Below are 19,843 nucleotides of genomic sequence, written 5' to 3' on the forward strand. Positions count from 1 at the left end.
TAAGATCCAGAGTGGTAACGGAGATAATCATGTTTCCTAACAAGTATCATTACTAGCTGATGAATCTCATGGTCCAATGACATTCTTCTTTCATACCTCACAATACAGGCAATTTGACCAGTGCAGTGGCACACAGTTAGTACTCATACAAGTTCTACACACTACACATCTTTTCAATGTGAGATCATTATGGGTTTATGTAGAGATATAAAACACAGAAATACAGAAACATACTCCTTAAAAGGACAAGGTTTATAAAAATTATAAATTATTTCCCATGTTTATTACAAACATAAAAGCTTTCATCAGTGGGAACATTTTTTTTTAGTATAATAGGACTATAAATGTTAAAGTCTTTTCCACATGGTTACATATGTAATGCTTGTCTTCAGGGTGAATTCTAGAGAACATTTTCTCTAGAACATGGCAACAGGACCTGGTGATTACTTTACACAATGCTGACTTCTTCCCAGTGTAAATGCTTGCATGAAGGTTACAGAAACTGGAAGTGGTGAAAATGTTCTCACAATGCTAAAATTGATTAAAGTTCCTTTCTAATGTGAGATTTTTTTGATGCTTGATAAAGTATCAAAAAAGAGCAAAGAAACAGTTTCCTAAATGTTCACAAATGAAGGGTTTCTCTCCAGTGTGAATGTTTTTATAACTCTTGTGCCAACTGGAACTAGTGAAGACTTTTCCACAGTGCTTACAAACTTGAGGCTACTGACTAGTGTGACTCCTTTCATGTCTGTTACGACTACTGGAGTCACTGAAGGCTTTTCCACAATGCTTACATGCATAAGGCTTCTCTCCAGTGTGACTCCTTTCATGAAGAATCATATGCCTGGATTGGATAAAAGCTTTTCCACAATGCTTACATGCATAAGGCTTCTCTCCAGTATGAATCCTTTCATGAAGATTCAGATGACTGGATTGGGTGAAGGTTTTTGCACAATGCTTACATGCATAAGGCTTCTCTCCAGTGTGACTCCTTTCATGAAGAATCATATGCCTAGATTGGATAAAGGCTTTTCCACAATGCTTACATGTATACAGCTTTTCTCCAGTGTGAGTCTTTTCATGAATGTTCAGATGACTGGAGGAGGAAAAGCCTTTTCCACAATGCTTACATGCATAAGGCTTCTCTCCAGTATGAGTCCTTTCATGGAGATTCAGATGACCGGACTGGGTAAAGGCTTTCGAACAATGCTTACATGCATAAGGCTTCTCTCCAGTGTGACTCCTTTCATGAATGTGCAGATGAGAGGAGCATGAAAAGGCTTTTCCACAATGCTTACATGCATAAGGCTTCTCTCCAGTGTGACTCCTTTCATGTCTGTTACGGCTACCGGAGCTGCTGAAGGTTTTTCCACAATGCTTACATGCATAAGGCTTCACTCCAGTGTGACTCCTTTCATGAAGGTTCAGATGACTGGAGCGACTAAATGCTGTTCCACAATGCATACATGCATAAGGCTTCTCTCCAGTGTGAATCCTTTCATGAATGTTACAATAAGCAGAACTGGTGAAGACTTTCCCACAATACTTACAAGTGTACGGCTTCTTTCCTTTGTGAGTTACTCTATGTTTCTCAAAGCATTTTGCATCTTTAAATGTTTTCCCACACTGCTTACAAATGTACCTTTTCTCTCCAATACAACTTTTTTCATGGTTGATAAGGTCACTGTAATCAATGAAGGATTCTTTACAGAGCTTACATACAAATGTTTTCATTTCTTTATGGATTCCTTCATAATTCTGATCATATGTGTAACATCTTAAGATGTTTTCATTGAGTTTATCTCCAGGGTGAGTTCTCTCCTGAGGCTGACCAAAAGGGAGATTCCTACAGGCTTCATTACATTGCTGATTTTTACAGAGTTTCTCTTTTGGAGAACTTTCAAGTGCCTGAAGTGATTCAGAATGAGTGATATATTTCCAGTGTTTCTGATGTGTCAAAGCTTTTGCCACAGCTTCCATATATTCAGACCATTTCCCTCTAGTTTGGTCACGGAGATACCCATCTGAGAATAAATGACCAATGACATTTCTTACATACAATGGGCTTTCATGAACGCTTATTGCAAGAGGTATATCTTTATTGACCATGTTCTCTCGAATAGGGTCCTGGTTTTCATTGTGCTGACTATCAAATTCATAACCACAGTCTTTCTCAACCATCTGGGTTCTGCAAAAAATGAGAAGAGCATTACTATAGTCAAGGGAAATGTTGGAGTTTGGCTTGTCTTGATTACTACAACTATGCTATCTCAAAGGCCACAAGAGAATGCTGCAATGTTAAGGACAACATGGACCACACGTAAAGACCCTTTCATGCGGGGTGGTGGTGGCGCACGCCTTTAATCCCAGCACTCGGGAGGCAGAGGTAGGTGAATCTCTGTGAGTTTGAGGCCAGCCTGGGCTACAGAGTGAGTTCCAGGACAGGCTCCAAAGGTACACAGAGAAACCCTGTCTCAAAAAACAAAAATAAAAAACAAACAAACAAACAAAAAAGACCCTTTCATATGAAAAAGGGTAGAGTGTTGACTTTACTTCTGTAAGAATTATGAAGGAGCTGTATCAAAGGCTTGGAGGTTTTAACAAGTCTTGTTCTTCCAGCAGACCAGAGATTGATGACTAGCATTCATGAGCAGGGCTCACACATTCCTGTTACTCTTTATCTGAAGGATCTGTTGCCCTCTTCTGCCTTCCACAAATGTTTTTTGCACAGATGGTGTTCACAAGCTCACATATATACATATAAAATAATCAAGAGACATAAAAGGAGTGAACATGAAGGCAGAAGTCTTGGTGTTAGTAGACAACAATAACATCACATAAATTTGTAAGACACTGTAGCATTCTAAATTCTCAGGCTGTGTTGGTTGGTTATCAACTCTCCCACAGCTAAGGTCATTGGAGACTAGAGACCCTCCATTGAGAAAATGGCTCAATCAGATTAACCTGGAAGCACATCAGTGGAAGCACTTTCACATTCCTGATTAATGAGGGCTTTTGCCGTGTTGGGTGGTGTGCGTGTAGGTAGGAATGCATGAGCTTTGTAGGAAAGGTATCTGCTGGTGAGTTTCAGTTAACTTGACACAAACTCAGACACACATCTGAGAAGAAGAAACCAAAAAGGAGACAACAGCTTCATCAAATTGACATTAGGCATGCCTGTGGGCCCATTTTCTTGATCAATGATTGAGCTGGAGTGGCCCAGCCCACTGTGGGTGGTGACCCACTAGAGATATGGGTCAGGGTTGAATTAGGTTGGTAGCTGACTCAGCAATGAGGGGCACTCCAGTAAACAGCATTTCTTCATCACCTCTGCTTCAGTTCCTGCCTCCAGATTCCTGTCAGGCTTGAGTTCCTGCCCTGGTTTCCCTTTACGAAGGGACTGTGACAAGGAAGTACGGAACTCACCCCAGAGTTGTTTTTTGTCATAGGAAAAGAATGTAAACAAAACATAGCCCATGCTCAAAGCCTCAGAAGAATATACAGAATGATAGTAAATACTTTTAGATATGAGGGGAAGTTTTTTGTGAAATAAACCACTGGAAAAGCTCTTCCAGAGCTTAATGTTACATGACATATTTGTGGTATTATTAGATTACAGAGATGAGATACTCAAATACTGAATGACGCAAATCAATGCTCCATTACAGGAGTTTGTCTAGAATCATTTTTTCCATTAGAAATAGTTGGACCATTTGGTAGGTTCTCAATTGTCCCATGATTCCCAAATATTTGACATAAATTATTTTCTATTGAATATAAATTACCCCAGATTTCTGCTGAAATTTTTATAGTCCTCTTCAATGTTTTCTTCTAGTGCTTTCTCTAGAAGGAAAATCAAGAGAATTCATTATGACATACTCATTTTCAATGTAAAAAATGATTACAATCTAGTTTTAATGACATGGGTATTCACACTAAGTTCACCAAACATTCCCTTCAAGAATCCAAACCACACTACACACATAAGCAGGACACAATTTTTCTCTGACTGAATAAGCAACTGGAGCATTTTTTTTTTTTTACCTATGGAGATCAAGTTCAAAAATGTTTCCTTCATCACATCTCTGTAGAGCTTCTTTTGACTAGAATCCAACAAAGCCCACTCTCCTGAGGTGAACTTCACAGCCACATCCTCAAAGGTCACTGGCTCCTAAGAGTGCATATATTAGGATGGTTAGTTTTAACTGACATACTGACAGGATACAGAATCATCTAGCATATATGTTTCTGAAGACACCTCTAAGTAATTCTGTACATACGGTTAACTAAAGAATATCTGTGGGATGCATTCTTGATTACTTGATATAATATAGAAAGACCCACTATCTTAGTTACTCTTCAATTGCCATAGGAGACATCATGACCAAGCAACTCTTATAGAAGAAAGCATGTATCAATGGCTTGCTTACACATTTAGAGGGAAGCAGACAGGCATGGAGGTGGAATGGTAGCTGAATGTTTTACTTTGTATCCAAAGGTAGCAGGCAAAAAGACACTGTGCCTGGCATGTGCTTTTAAAACCTCAAAGACTATCCCCATTGACAAACCTCCAACAATACGGCCACATCTCCTAATATTTTCCAAAGAGTTCCACTAACTAGTGACCAAGCTTTCAAATATATGTGTCTATGGAGTTTAGTCACTTTCAAAACAATGCACACACCAATTTTAGAGGCAGCATTTTGTGAACTGTATAGGAACTACATTAGTGGAAGGAGGGAGCGGAGACACAGACAACTACACATCACTCTGTTCCTGATTGTGTAATTTGACCAGACACTTCATGGGCTTGCAGTTTAAGGAGTGTACCCTTTAAATTGTGACACGAAATAAACTCTTTTTGCCTGAAGTCATTTTTTCTCAGAATCATTTATGCTAGCCAGATGGAAAGCCTAATATAAGAAATAGATATAAATAAATAAATAAATAAATAAATAAATAAATAAATAAATAAATAAATAAATAAAGTGGGACCAGAGTAAATCTGACCAGGTTCTCTGTGGTCATTCTAAGCATTTAGAACATGCTTAGAAAGAATGTGAAGGAATTGGCCAGAACATTTTCTTCAGGAAAACAAAACAAAACAAAACAAAACACTGAACAAAAAACCTTAATGAATCATTTTGATAGATGCTTCAAAGAGAAAAATGCTGAAAGAAATGGTTCAGTGGGAACAAGGACTGAGTCAAGAACTAGAGTGAGGGCTATTATAGTCAAGAATATGATTCATCCTGCCCTACTTCAGAGAACTAGAAGTGAACCTGAATGTAAAGATTGTGGAGTACTTTGGTAGAGGAAATGAATGTAAAGAGATAAATTTTTAATTGGAGGGAGCAGTTGGAATTGATAAGTTCAATACCGTGTCCTGGAACAACAGTGAAGCAGGTAACATGGGGATAACAGAGCAATCTGGAACGCTGCTTGGCGCTGGCCCTGCACACAGTCTTCTTTGAACAATGAACCTAGCAACATGTGGTTATCCATATTGGAACAATCATCTTTAGTGGGCTGTATCAATATCTGCTTTAAAAATAGCAACAAGTTAGTTCTTTTAGTAATTCCGTAGGAACTCTTTTTTGTCTTCAAGTACCATATGGGACATAGGCTGATTTGCAGTGAAGTGTTTGAAGTGCATGTGCAATAAGCCAAACTTGTCAAAAGGAATGTTCTACAATAATATTTATTTCTTTGCCTATTGTTACAATTTTGCCTTTTAAGTAATTGGGCCTGGATATTTTTTAAATTAGTCAACAATAGGGAATGTCATGTATAGTTAAAAAGGCTTACAAAATGTAAATTTCTGCCATACATCTCCAGTCACTTGAAACTTACATGAAGTGATTGCTTTTCTTTCTGCTTTTGCTTTCTTTTCCTTCCTGTGTCAATTAGAATGGTATCAGTTGGAAACAACTGATTTTTTGTTGAGTTAATCCTATATCTGTTACACAATAACAATTGTCTATATTAAATATGAACATTGTAGTTTCAAAGAAAAACAATGGACAAAGACACAGGGTAAAAAAAGTACTCTTACTGAAACGAACTCGATGTCATCAAAAATACTCTACAATGCAGGTATCAAATTCTAAAATTTCCCAAACACTTTGAATCATGTCAGTCAAAACATGGGCAGAATGGGATTGGCCTTGAAGAAGGCCATCCCTCGGTAAGAAGGTATTGGCAACCGAAGGCTTTGGGAGGATGGACACTCATTTTTCTTCAGGAATGTGCCCACCAGTAAGTATGTTGCCCACGCCCTATGGATGATCACACACATTTGGACAGCACTACCTCAACTCAGTTGGTAATAAAAAACAAAAACAAAAGATACACAAAATTAAGAGCTGGGTGTGCTGGGACTGTAGGGCTATATGTCATTAAAATATATATTTTTTAAATATATATATAGTGTATATAGACAATTCCCATAAATAAACATGTTTAAAAGGTTTCTGTTCAGGTGGAAGCTCCACTTCAGCCCCCCTCACCCATCTCTCTCTCTCAACCCTGCCCTGTCTCAGAGAACCCACAAAATAGCAGCTCCTCCCCAAGAGATGCTCAAGACCACACCAACAGGGTATTTAAACTGACCCCTAGAAAACGGCCATGTGGTTTTTTGATCTCTTCTCCCAGTCTCCTCATACCTTTTGCTGAGCATGAGACCACTGACTCCTCCAAATTCCCCTCTGCATGTCGTCCCATTCCCTCAGGAAGTAGCCAGACATGAACCAGCACCCATATACCCAAGGAGTCTGGGATGTTCAGGTGGCAAGCCTTTAATCCCAGAAAAAAAAAAAAAGATGCAGATGCAAGTGTTCTTTAAGTTCAAGGCTAACCTGGTCAACATAGCAAGTTACAGGGTAATAAATACATTATGAATGTACTGTACCCCCAAGTTAGCATTCAAATAAAACACATTTTCTCCAGCAGGTGGAAAGCACACTTGTCTTTCTCTCATATGAACTTTCCAAATCTTTCCCAGTGATCAGAAATTACACTGATGAGAAAACCAACTATCTGAAGGCTAAAGAAGAGATAAAGTATTAATATTTTTTCCAAGGACTGAAATCCTGGAAATTATTTGCTACAGAATTCACACTCCCAATCCTTTCTGTATCCCAATCCTTTCTACAGTGTGTGAAACAAGGAGTAACAAGTACAATTCCAATTGCCCATTCGGGCCATGGTGTCATCCAGGTCCGAGCTGCTGCCGAGGGGACCATGTCTGGCATGGTCTACAGCTCTACAGCAGCCAGGGACTGAGTTGACATCTGTGGTTCTATTGCAACCCAGGGCTGTGTGGTTGCCCAGGGGCTGGTCAGCCACCTGGGACCATGCTGGTGTTCAAGGGCCTTGCTGTAACCAGGGCCATACAGATCTGAGTGGCCTGTACTTCTAGCTGGTGCCATGAGGATGCCCACCCCAAATTTTCCAAAAGGTCCTTAAGAAGGCCACCCCTCGAGGGCATTGTTGCCCATCTTTTTTGTTGTTGTTTTGTTTTTTTTTCAAGACACGGTTTCTCTTTGTAACTTTGGAGCCTGTACTGGAACTTGCTCTGTAGACCAGCGTACGACGAATTTCTAAACTGTATTATTAATAATAATAATAAAAAAAAACCCAGAGCCAGGTATTGGGGTGAAAGCTGAAAGATCAGAGAGCAAACCAGCCAATCTTACCTCTAGGAAATCCTCAGCCAGAGAGAGCTGCTTCCTGTGTACTCACGCCTATATACTTCCTCTCTCAGCCTAGCTACATCACTTCTCTAACATCAGAAAGCATAAGACTCAATTCTGGAAGGGTAACCAGCTGAGGGAGGGGAGCAGAGGAGAGAGGAAGGAAATGATAGGTGATGAGGGGAATCAATCCACATGAGCACAAACAGAAGAAGAGGAGGAGAAGGGAAACCACACGGAAGACCCTTCTCAGCACAGTCTGGACTCAGCATCACCAACCCGCCAGCTCTTTAACATCTGTGCAGGTGCAGTTCCACGGACTCACCCAAGTGTGGAGGATTGTAAGGAAGCAGCTTCATCAGTAGCACAGAAGAATGGGGGACATGGGGCTCAAGGCTGCCTGTGGGGTGCAAACTTCAGGTGCACTTGGAGATGGCCATTGCTGTTCCAGACTGGGCCACACAGCCCCAGGGGAACCTTCACTTGGGGCTCTGCAGATCTCCATAAGGAGCTAGTGTCCCAATGCTGCCACGCAGGAATCCATAAACCCAAGGTATACTCATCATTCTGTACTTCTGATGTTTCTAGCTGTCCTCATAAAGAAGCCTGCTGCTATTAGAATACACAGTCACCTAAGCCTGTACTTAACATTGCTCCCCTCTGCAACACCAAGTCTAAAGTGGTCATGGGCAGCACCCTATGACTATCAATGATCCCACTGGACAGTTTATTACTTTTGGTAATAAGGTCTCTGAATGGCAAACTGTTCTCACTCTGCCTCCTCTGCATTATTTAATAAAATACTTTAGGGAAGTTCTGGTGTAAAGCCTTACTGTCAGCCACTTGAGGAAGCTGGTCTTCTGAGAATTCAAAGCCATTCAGGGCTACTCAGTACTTCCCACCTGCCTTTTCCACAAAGATATTGCCTTCAGTTTGCTCTATCTATTCTAAGCTCGTGCCCCAATGGTAAAGAACATGACTTCAAGGTAGGAGAAGGCTCCAGGTGGGTTTGAGCACAGGAACTTTGTATAGGGCTGGATAGGAAATCTTAAGGATTAAAGATGAGGCAACAGCCCATTACTCAGATCCATTTGTGAGTTCATTTTTTTTTTTACAAGTCAGAATAGCCAAGAATAAGAAAACAAATGATAGTAAAATTTTGTCTAGGGTTTAGAGAGATAGCTCTGTGGTCAAGAGTGTTTGCTGCTCTTGATACCAAGTCATGTGGCTCCCAAGTGCCTGTTACTTCAAGTCCAGGGGCCTGACATCTTCCTTGGGCCGCCATTGGAACCAACACTCTTATGACTGAAAGTGAGGCACATTCATAACAGGAAGTGCTTAGATAAAAAACTTAGAGAGATCTCAATCCTAGTGACATGGCAACATGCCTGGGACAAAAAGAAAATATCTCACTCAAAATGAGTAGAAGGCAAGGTGTAACCAGACTGCAAGCTTTCTGCTGTTTCTGTTTTTGAGGATATCCAGTTTTAATTCATGATGTTCACACACAATACACCTGTTCTTGAGGGCAAGAATTTTTCTTCTCTCAGTTTCTTGAAATTATTTCTGTGCTTTTGACCTTGAGTTTCTGTTCCTATTCTATTCCTACTATTCTTACATTGGTATTTTCATATTGTCCCAGATTTCATGGATGTTTTGTGCCAAGAGTTTTAGATATAACATTTCCTTTGACCTACGTATCCATTTCTTCTATTGTGTCTTCAATGGACTAGATTCTTTCTTTTACATCTTGTACTGTCATGGTGAGCCTTGTCTCTGAGGTAAGGTTTGAGTTTCTAATTTGGCATTTCCATATTTACTTTTGTTTGGGTTTTCTTTACTGATTCTATTTCCATTTTCATGTCTTAAACTGTTTTATTAATTTTCTTCTGCTGGCTTTTTTCATAGATGTTTAAAGGCTTTACTTATCTCTTTTTTAAAGATTTGTATCACTAGCATAAAGGCTATTTTAAGGTCTTTTTCTTATGCTTCAGCCATGTTGCGCTGGTCAGGGCCTGTTGTGGTGGGATAGCTGTGCTGTAGTGGAGACATTGTACTAGCTGTTGTGAATTTCTTTTTTCTTTTTTTTTTTTTTTACACTGGAGTCTAGGCATCTTGGTTTAGGAAGATTGTAATTCTAGGTGCTGATACTGGTCTTGTGCTTGTTGGGTGACTGTGTTGTTCCTTGGGTTCTGTTGCCCTCTCCAGTTTTAGCATTCTGTGCTGGCTATGTTTTCCCTGGACTGAAATGCCTCTGGGATAAGCCATGCACTGGGACTTCCAGAAAAAAGTATGTCTAGGTATTGGGAGTTGGAACTTAAGACTGGAGGTGTGATAGAAGGGGGGAAGTGCTGAGGGAGTCCACAGGAGGGAGGAGAGCAGGTGTTCCATAGGATCTGTTCAGTTTCCTCAGACACAGTGCAGACAGTGAGGAGAAGCCACAGCAGAAGGTCTGCTACAGAGCTGGGCATTAGAATGGGGGATTGGACATGGAGGAATGAAGGTACATGTGAAGATCTGCTCTTAGCCAACCTGCTTAGCTGGTCAAATGGTCTGCATGGTGAGGTTCTTGAACCATTTGGAGTTGAGTTTCGTGCAAAGTGAGAGAGGTAAGATTCTAGCTTCACTAGTCTGCCCTCTGAAACTACATTAAGAGTCCATCTCTACCCAGTCAACATGGTCTTCAAAAGGAATACGAATGCCAACAAATAGTGGCACGGATGTGAGTCACAGGCAACCTTTGCATACTGCTGGTGGGAATGTAAAGTAGTTTAGCCTTTCTGGAAAACAGTCTATACGTTTCTCTAAAAACCAAATATCTATAGAGCTGAAGAGATGGCTTCAGCAGTTAAGAGAAAAGGCTACTTTTGCGAGGACCCAGTTCTATTCCCAGAACCTACATGATATCTCACAACTATATGTAACTCCAGTTCTAGAGGATATAACACCTACTTTTGGCCTCCAAGAACTCTACATATAAGAGGTACATGGGCATACATTCAGGTAAAACACTTATATACATAAAAACAAATAAATTTTTAACTATTTGAATTAGAAATACCATGTGACCTAGTTATACCACTTCTGGGCATATATGCAGAGAACTCTATATCATATTATAGAGATAATTATATATCCATGTTCATTGCAGCTCTATGGAGAATAGCTATGAATTAGAATCAAACTAGTTACCCATCAACTTATGAAGAGATAATGAAAATGTGACACACACACACACACAATTTTGTACTACTCGCCTGTATTAAAAAAAAAGTGAAACCATGAAAATTTCAGGAAAAAGGGATAGAATTAGACAAATTCTACTGAGTGGGATCACCCATGGCCAAAAAGAGAAATAATGAATGGCCTTTCTCATACGAGGTCCCTAGTTTCAAATCTTTTGTTTATGTGTGGTTTTAGCACCAAGTACATGTGGAAGGAGGGGCTAGGAAGGTTATGGATTGGGAGGATGCATGGGGTCTATGTGAAGAATATGGTAAAATCAAAGTAGAGAGGGGAATGCTAGAGACAGAGGTTTCAAGCTGCTGGTGGAGTGACAGAGATGGTAAAGCAGAGGCCAGGAGAAGGCTGAAGTGAAATGAAGTGTGCACGAAGAAGTTACCTGGGAACCTATGACATTGCATGACAAGATAAACACATATGCATATCGTCAGTGGGGATAGTAGTCCATGTGTGACCTGAATGAACAAGGAGGCTGAAGGTTTAAACAGGGATGAGGACAGGGTATAGAGGAAAAAGGAAGTGGGTTAAAGAAAGCTAAACATGTATTTTAAAGCCTTAGGAAACACCACTAGTTTGTAAGCTACATATATATATACTTTTGTCAGGGGAGGATAAGAGCATCACTGTGAAGTCCAGGCTGTCACTTTCTGTGTAGACCAGGCCTTGCACTCTGTATGAAGACCAGTGTAGCAATAAACCCGCAACGCTTTGAACAAGCACATATTAGCACACATTAGCAAAGAAGCTGCTTCCAGAATCCATGAGTGACTAAATAAAATGTCAGTACTAAGCACAGGTAAATGGTCAGAGATGGTTCCAAGGCACACAGAACAATATAGGTGCTTGCTATGGCTGTCGGTTGCCCACAAAAATTAGATGATAAAACCCTATTGCTAAAGACACCACACCACTTTGATTGCAGGACATGGAAATCAGTTATGAACTGACCAGGAAATCAGGTACTTATCTTTCAGGTCTCTTCCACAGGAGGCATGTCATGCCTAGTACTTTGACAGAGTCAAAACCTATGGTGAGGAAATTCAAGGGTCCTCAGGGAGAACCTACGAATGAATGTTCTGTTCCTAAGTGCTCCTGTTGACACACTGCCTTCTAAATATTTGTGTTTCTATCCACGAGTTACTATTGTCACCAACCTGGATCAGATAAGCTTCTTAATTTAGCAGTGGTAGTTTATACAGAGAAGATTACTATTTAAAATATGAAAATAAGCAACTGTGACTACTGAACTGTAGATCGGACATTTTTATCAGATCCATGATGCTCAAATCTCAGGAAACATTGCAAAAGGTGGCTGAGACAGGAGTGTAAGAGCTGGAGGACGGGGAGTCCTGTGCAAGGCTGTGCTCTGTGCATGGCATGGATGTTGCATTCATGAATTCACAACTGCTGTTGTAAGCTCCCAAGATCTGCATGTACTCCTAGTAGTGAAAACTCCCAGCAATACACTGAGGTTTACGTTAAGGCCTCACCCCTTACTGAAATCCCAGTTTTAGTTGATGGCTTCTAGGGGAGGGAGAGTCTCTCTCTCTCTCTCTCTCTCTCTCTCTCTCTCTCTCTCTCTCTCTCTCTCTCTCTCTCTCTCTCTCTCTCTCTCTCTCTTTATTTCAAGACAAGGTTTCTCTGTGTAACAACTCTGGCTGTCCTGGAACTCATTTTGTAGACCAGGCTGGCCCTGAACACACAGAAAACCACCTGCTTCTGCTCCTGAGTGCTGGGATTAAAAGCATACACCACCACTCACCAAAAGTGAGTGAGAGCCACTTTTCTTCAGCAATGTGTCACTGGGGGGCCCACCTTATGCTGTGTATGATCCCATGCATACTGCCCATAAGAGCTGCATTAATTAGAGTGGATTATTTTCAAATAAAATAGAGTCTGTCTTCATTTGTGTGTATCTATAATTCCCCTATTCTATGTTATTCGGAAAATACTTACTCATTTCTTTAGAAGGTAAATAACAGACCAAATCATATGATGTTTTCAAACATGCATTATTTGTTGACCATGACAGGCTGAGGAAATCAAGCTATACACTCTGCATAACTATCCTTTTCTGTGGTAAAGATCTAATTCTTCAATGATTTGCCAGTGTTCGTACAGTGTCTATCATATTTGGCCACAGGAGCCTTGAGTCATTCCTCTTATGCTGCAAATGTTTATGATCAAGGTGGCTATGATTTTGTTTTGAGACAGCACTCATACTAAAGCCCAAGTAGACTTGAAACCACTAAACAGCCCAAGAATGCAGCAAAATGAGAGCAATCTTCCTACCTCAGTGTTGCATGTGCTGGGGATTTCAATCATGAGCTATATGATCAGCATCACCTAATATTTTTAATCCCTTCAGTACTGGTCCCACAACTGTTACATACAATCTCTTTTATGGAATTCTTTTTCCTATAGAAGAAAAAAAGTTGGGTCTTATATTCTAATGTTCTCTGTCACTCTCTCCTAAGTAGTATACACACACACACACACACACACACACACACACACACACACACACTGAGACAGAGAGAGAGAGAGACAGACAGAGAGAGACACAGAGAGAGAGAGAGAGAGAGAGAGAGAGAGAGAGAGAGAGAGAGAGAGAGAGAGAGAAAGGCGGATGGATGGACAGGCAGAGACAGAGACACACAGAGTGAGGGAGGAGCAAATGACATTAAATGGAAAATTGGAATGAAAGTTTATATCCTTTTATTTAATGTAACATTTTTTACATTTTTACTTTGCTCAATTTTCTTCCTTTAGGAGTTATTTTAATTATAGGTGTGTGTGTGTGTGTGTGTGTGTGTGTGTATGTGTATGTCTGTGTATATGCCACTAATGTACAGGCAATAGTGGTTAAGACCACTTGCTACTCTTCTAGAGGTTCTGAGTTCAATTCCCAGTAACCACATGGCACCACATACTAAAAAAAGAAAAACAAAAACCCTGTCTCAAGAGTTATTTTAATTATAGGTGTGTGTGTGTTTGTTTGTGTGTGTGTGTGTACATGTGTATACCACTCATGCATAGGCAGCAGCAATCAGAAGACAATGCCAGATCCATTGCATGCACATGTGTTTGTTAGCTGCCCAACCTGGAGCTACATTCTTTCTACCTGAGTCATCTCTTGAGGCCCTTAAGCTTTCCTTTAAATTAGGCATTTGCATATTTTCATTTTAACTTATAAAAATATTAAATATGCTATTTCTGAGTAAATATAGTTTACTCAGAGATCCAAAACTGAATGTACAAATAATCTAAATACATCTTCAAATAACAGTGTGTTGTTTCATGTACAATGTAAGTATTTAACTCTCCAAGTTGGTCTTCTTTTTTTTTTTTTTTTGGTTTTTCGAGACAGGGTTTCTCTGTGTAGCTTTGCGCCTTTCCTGGAGCTCACTTGGTAGCCCAGGCTGGCCTCGAACTCACAGAGATCCTCCTGGCTCTGCCTCCCGAGTGCTGGGATTAAAGGCGTGCGCCACCACCGCCCGGCCAAGTTGGTCTTCTTACATGCTATTATTTTACCTATCATTCGCTGGAATTATTTAATATACTGCTAATATTCCCTTCAAATTGAGCAGGAATTTACACTAAAATACAGAGAGAATTGCAAAACATATACATTATTTTTGTGACATTTGATTAGTTTCAGTAACATAGTAGGATGTAATATTAACATTCAATAAGCAATAACATTTCTCTGCTCCAGTAAAGACTAGGGTGAAACAGAAAAATCAGTGGCAAAATCCCATTTATAGTCACATGAAAAGAATTACTTAGAAATAAGAAAGAGAGTGAAAGACAGTGACAATGACAACCTGAAATGGTAAAGAGTTTGAATACTCATGTCCATGAATGGTCAGGAATAATATTGTACAAAGGAACATTATACTTGAAAGAGTGCCTCGAGTGTAAACACAGCATTCCTACAAGAATGCAGTCATCCTTGCAAAACCATTATGGGTCAGCCAGGAGAGGAATGTCTGCTGAGACAGCCTGTCTACCCTGGGCAAATAACTTCAGGAAGGAGAAACTATACACCAACACATAGCCCAGGAAGCTGCATCAACTTCCTCAGTCCCAAGCCCCTTCCAGAGCCCTGGAAAAGGTCCCAGGCAACTTCTTCCCATTGCACCGTTTCCCAGCATAGCAGGAAAGTCCGTGTCATTTGCTGTATGTGCTAATAACCAGTGTCCTCTGTTGAGATAATACGCTGGTCTCTTTCTAGCCTTTTGTCTCTTCACTCTGCACCCTGAAATTTAACACTATTGTGCTGTGTGATAGTTTGTGTTCTGACAAATAAAGCTTGACTGGAGATCAGAGGGTGGAGCTAGCCACTAGTTAACCATAGAGGCCAGACAGTGGTGGCACACACCTTTAATCCCCCCACTCCACACACACACACAGTGGGGAGCCAGGAACTGGAAGACTAATGACAAACCTGTGTTTAACTTATGCCAGGCTTGGCTTTTGGTTCAGTTTTAAGAAAAATATAAAATCACAGAGGAAAAATCTGTCAGGAAAAATCTCAAGCAGCACCAATATGCCCGTAAGGAAGACCAGCAAGATGGCACACCACCCAGGTCCCTTCACGCCACCAACTGGACTCTGTGTCACCAACCTAGCAGCTCTGCAAGTTCTGCAGAGGCGCGGGTTCCAGGTGCCTTTTCACCACAGCAAGAGAGTGGCCTGAGCCACAGTCGTTTCCCTGGACAGGACAGGGCGGGAGGCCTTGTGCACAGCCTTGTGCCTGCTTTGCGCACAATCCCAGTGCTTTGGGAAGGACGGAGCCAGTGCAGGACACAAGGGCACAGTCCGAAATCACCAAGGGAACATCAAGGTCACAACAACACAGCCTCAGCAATGTCACAACTGCACAAGACACAATTCCGGGAGTCCAGGGCACAATCACCCTTTCCTGTTTCTGATGGAACAAAGTGTTCCTCCTATGTGCCTAAAATCAGCACAAGAGAATGTCTTACAGGACCAACACCACACGCTTCAATACTACATAGGATTCAAACATGGTGGCATTGATGGGGTTTCCTGAATATTCATGCAACTCAGTGGGCATTTGATGAAGGGAAGTAACAGCATCTCTGGGTGAACATTCCTGGACATTCCTGATTCAAGATCCGGAGGCTAAAACCAATACAATTGCAGTAGAAGGAATCCCCAGGTCTGTCCAGACAGGAACAGAAGGGGGCCTGCTGTGCAAACACAAGAGTTTGGAATGATGGAAAGACACTGGAGGCTTTTTCACACCTTATGCTTCAACCTAGCCATTTTCTAAAGTTTTTTAATTAAAATATTATTTAACAGTTGTATAACACTTGGCTAAAGCTTGACAGTGAAAGGTTTTTTAAATAAACCTGACTTTAGACTTCATTTGTTCTATAGAAATCTGACATATTTAGTGGGAACTATGGACTTAATATTTGGTGTATTTTTATGCATATTAATTACTTAAAAATTCTGAAATCACAGGGTTAACTTACTTTATCAATCTTTACATTTTAGGAATCTCAGTGACTAAAGGATCATCTCTGAGATGAGGGCCTTGTTCATGATAATGAAACTATTCCATTGTGTAGAAGCTATTGTGTCTTAAATGAAAGGGCCTTTTGGACTTCTTATAGACTCAGAGCTGAGATGATGATTAACCAAATAAGATATTGACTAATGCTTTATCTAACTTTTATAAAAGAGAGTTTTAATTACACTAGGAACTAAAAGAAATTTAGACCAATTTGGAAGTTTTAATTAATATGAGCTCTTAGTTATAAGCTAAATTGTACAATGGGAACAATATAAAAACAGAAGCACATGTAAACAATACATATTTAAAAGGTAAAATGAAGATAATTTTAAAGACACATTTCAGTTTTCCATTAGATTAGGCTGTTAATTAGCTTTTAGATATTCTACTAGCATTAGCAGTCCTAAATCTAAAGCCTGTCCTTCTGAAAATATGATTGTAATCTAAGTAGAAAACCTTGTATGTAAAGACATAGAGCCTAACCTGATTATTGAGAAGTCTTTGAGCACGCTGAAGAGACACCACCAACTCAGTAGTTAAATTACTTTTTTCCTTTAGTTTAAATTGGACAATATCAAAACTTGGAAAAACTTGTCATTAAAGAGGAGGGGATGGATAGATTGGCCATCAGGTTTACTTTTTAATGTTATAAGTTAAAACTTATCTTAGAAATACAAGATATAATTACTGTTATTTTAATATGTAACAGCATAGCCAATTTTGTTAAGTTGGAAACTGTTTTCTTATTGACTAAATACATCAGTTACATAAATAATTATTTATGTTAAATATTAACATTGTACCTTTCTAGAAGGGGAATGGATAAAGGTACAAGTGAAAGAAAAGTACTCTCACTGAGAAGGAGCTCAACTACACAATGTTCTATAACACTTGTACCAAAGTCCAAAACCCCCAAAACACTTTAGATCATTGTCTGTTAAGACATGAAGGAGAACGGGATTGATCCTCAAGAAAGCCACCCTTAGCTATGAAGTTATTGGCAACTGAGGGCCTGGGGTGGGGGAGAGTCATTTTGTGTTGCTCAGGTTCCTGTGCATGATCACACACACTGGGCAGAACTTAGTGGGTTATAACCAACAAAAACAAAAGACACATAAAATTAAAAGTCATGAGTGCTGGGGTGTAAAGGCTAGATACGATTAAAATACATCACTTATATTTAGGATATAGCCAATAATAAAAATATATTCTCAAGGATTTGTTTGGCTTTTTAGTAACAACAATAAAACAGATGTCCATAATGCTGGGATATGGATGAGCAGGTGAAAAGCTTGTCATGAAAGCCTGAAGACCTCAAACCTTACCAAGTATGGGTGGAAAAGTGAATATTTACTCACTGTTAGTGGAAGTTTAAATTGCTCCAATTAACAAGCAAATCAGTGTGAGCTTGTATTGGAAAGAGACAAATAGAAATACTATTTTATCAAGCTATTCATTTCTCTGAATGAACAGCTATAATGAAAAGAGTCCATACACTACAAGAGATAAATATGCATAGTCATGATCTTTGGTGCTCTCGTCCCAACAGCTAGAAAAAGAACCAGCCTGGATGTCCACCAGCTGATTTTAAGATAATGGAGATTCAGCACATAAACACATTGTAACTTAACTCTGCAATGAAGAAAAATGAAATGAAATTTTCAGGCAAATGGATGTTTGTTTTCTGATATTTTGTTTGTGTTCTGACAAATAAAGCTTGCCTGGAGAGCAAAGAAGCAGAACAGCAGCCACTAAAAGACTTCTTACCTCTATGAATCCTCAGAATAAATGGGCAGAGACTCTGTCTCCACCCACCTTATATTTCTGTCTCCACCTCCCTAGCACTGGGATTAAAAGGCATGTACCACCACTGCCCAGCTGTTTCTCTTTTAGATTGATTCAACATCATGTAGCCCCGGGTGGCATTGAAATCATGATTTTCCTGTTTCCTCCTCCCAAGCACTAGGATTAAAGGTGTGTGCCACCACTGCCTGGCCTCTATGGTTAATTAGTGGCCAGCTCCGCCCTCTGATCTCCAGACAAGCTTTATTTGTCAGAACACAAACATGATATCATACAACAGGATGTAGCTGGAAATGTAGTTATACTGAGCCACAATGTCAAATTCTGTTTCTCTGATGTATGGAGTCTCTCTTTGAACTCTTACCCATCTGTTCCAAAACTCAACTGAGACCATGGAGAAGAAAGGTACCATGAGATCTGGGGCTAGTGAAAAGCTACAAGTATAGTAGAATGTATGTGATATGCACATAAAGTGGGTAATACACTAGGACTTGAAAGAATAAAACAAGCACGGGAAAGAGAAGAGGAAGTTGTAATATCAAAGTTTGGGACTGAATTAGCCTCAGTGATTGCCAGGTCGGCCTGCTGATAAACAGTGCCAAAATCTCAAAAAAAAAAAAAAAAAAAAAAAAAAAAATCTGGCATAGTGGTGGAAGCCTTTAATCCCAGAAAAAGGTTATCTCTGAGTCCAAAGCTAGCCTGGTCAACACAGCAAGCTTCAGCGCTACACAGGGAAACCCGTCACCAAAAACAAAAGACAGAAATGATAACATATTAAATATTAAATAAAAATTAAAATAAATTGAAAATCACAGTAACTATACACACAAGCGTAATAAATATATTATACATGTACGGCACACTTAAGTCAACTACACTGCAGTCTGGACTCAGCATCACCAACCCACCAGCACAAGGACTCACCCAAGAGTGCTGGGGGTTGCCATGAAGCAGTTTCACCAGGAGAGAAGTTTGGGAGACGCGGGGCTCAAGGCTGCCTGCGGGGTGCACACTTCAAGTGCACGTGGGCATAGGCATTGCGGTGCCAGACTCCACCTTCTACTGGACAGCTCAGCACCAGGGAAATCTTCAGGAGCTGGCGCCACATCGCTACAAAGGGGCTAGTGTCCGACACAGACAACCAGGTTTCCAGAAGCCCAAGGCACACTCACCATTTCGTACTTTTGATGTGTCTCTGGGAGCTGCCCTCCCAAAAAGAAGCCTGCACTCTGCAATACGCACAGTCGCCCAAAATAGATCCTGACAAGAATACCCTTATCTTAAGCGAAGCGTAAAAAATGGTTTCCGGGATGCATACCCGGATGAACATGCATGCTCCTCATTGGACAATTCATTCCTTTTAGTAGTTTTGTTTCTGATTGGCTGGCTGATTCACTCCGCCCTTTCAGTTTGCGGTATCAAAATATTTTGGTAAAGTTCGAGTGGAGGTCGCGTACACTTGAGAGACTACGCTTGAAAAAGGCGAAGTTCTATAAATTCAAAGCCTTTCAGGGCTACATGATGAGACCCTGACTCGAAATGAAACACAGAAGCC

The 19,843-nt window shown here is 40.3% G+C and overlaps 1 protein-coding gene across 2 annotated transcripts; it reads right to left on the minus strand.

Annotated features, from left to right (window-relative positions):
* Positions 1–251: 251 nt before the first annotated feature.
* On the minus strand, positions 252–19,619 carry LOC102920360 (uncharacterized). 2 transcript variants are annotated; one of them, XM_076559595.1, is made up of 4 exons: positions 19,461–19,619; positions 4,045–4,171; positions 3,786–3,843; positions 252–2,188 (listed from the first exon to the last, which is right to left on the minus strand). In XM_076559595.1, exons 1-4 carry the CDS (start codon positions 19,461–19,463, stop codon positions 721–723), a joined length of 1,656 nt encoding a protein of 551 aa, XP_076415710.1. In that variant the 5' UTR covers positions 19,464–19,619; the 3' UTR covers positions 252–720. The 2 variants fall into 2 exon arrangements, with proteins under 2 accessions (XP_076415710.1, XP_042123260.1); XM_042267326.2 differs by lacking the exon at positions 19,461–19,619 and adding an exon at positions 5,381–12,184.
* Positions 19,620–19,843: the final 224 nt, after the last annotated feature.

Source organism: Peromyscus maniculatus, chromosome 22, assembly GCF_049852395.1.
Source record: "Peromyscus maniculatus bairdii isolate BWxNUB_F1_BW_parent chromosome 22, HU_Pman_BW_mat_3.1, whole genome shotgun sequence".
Classification (NCBI taxonomy): domain Eukaryota; kingdom Metazoa; phylum Chordata; class Mammalia; order Rodentia; family Cricetidae; genus Peromyscus; species Peromyscus maniculatus.

What these genes read in the sequence shown, in the direction of transcription:
- LOC102920360 (XM_042267326.2), bottom strand. Translation starts at nt 5,413, where the DNA reads ATGTTACCTGCTTCACTGTTGTTCCAGGACACG. An exon ending in CACTGTTGTTCCAGGACACG is followed by an intron (nt 4,172 to 5,380) that starts GTATTGAACTTA and finishes ATGCACTCTTAG; the next exon opens with GAGCCAGTGACCTTTGAGGA. An exon ending in TTTGAACTTGATCTCCATAG is followed by an intron (nt 3,844 to 4,044) that starts GTAAAAAAAAAA and finishes TTTTCCTTCTAG; the next exon opens with AGAAAGCACTAGAAGAAAAC.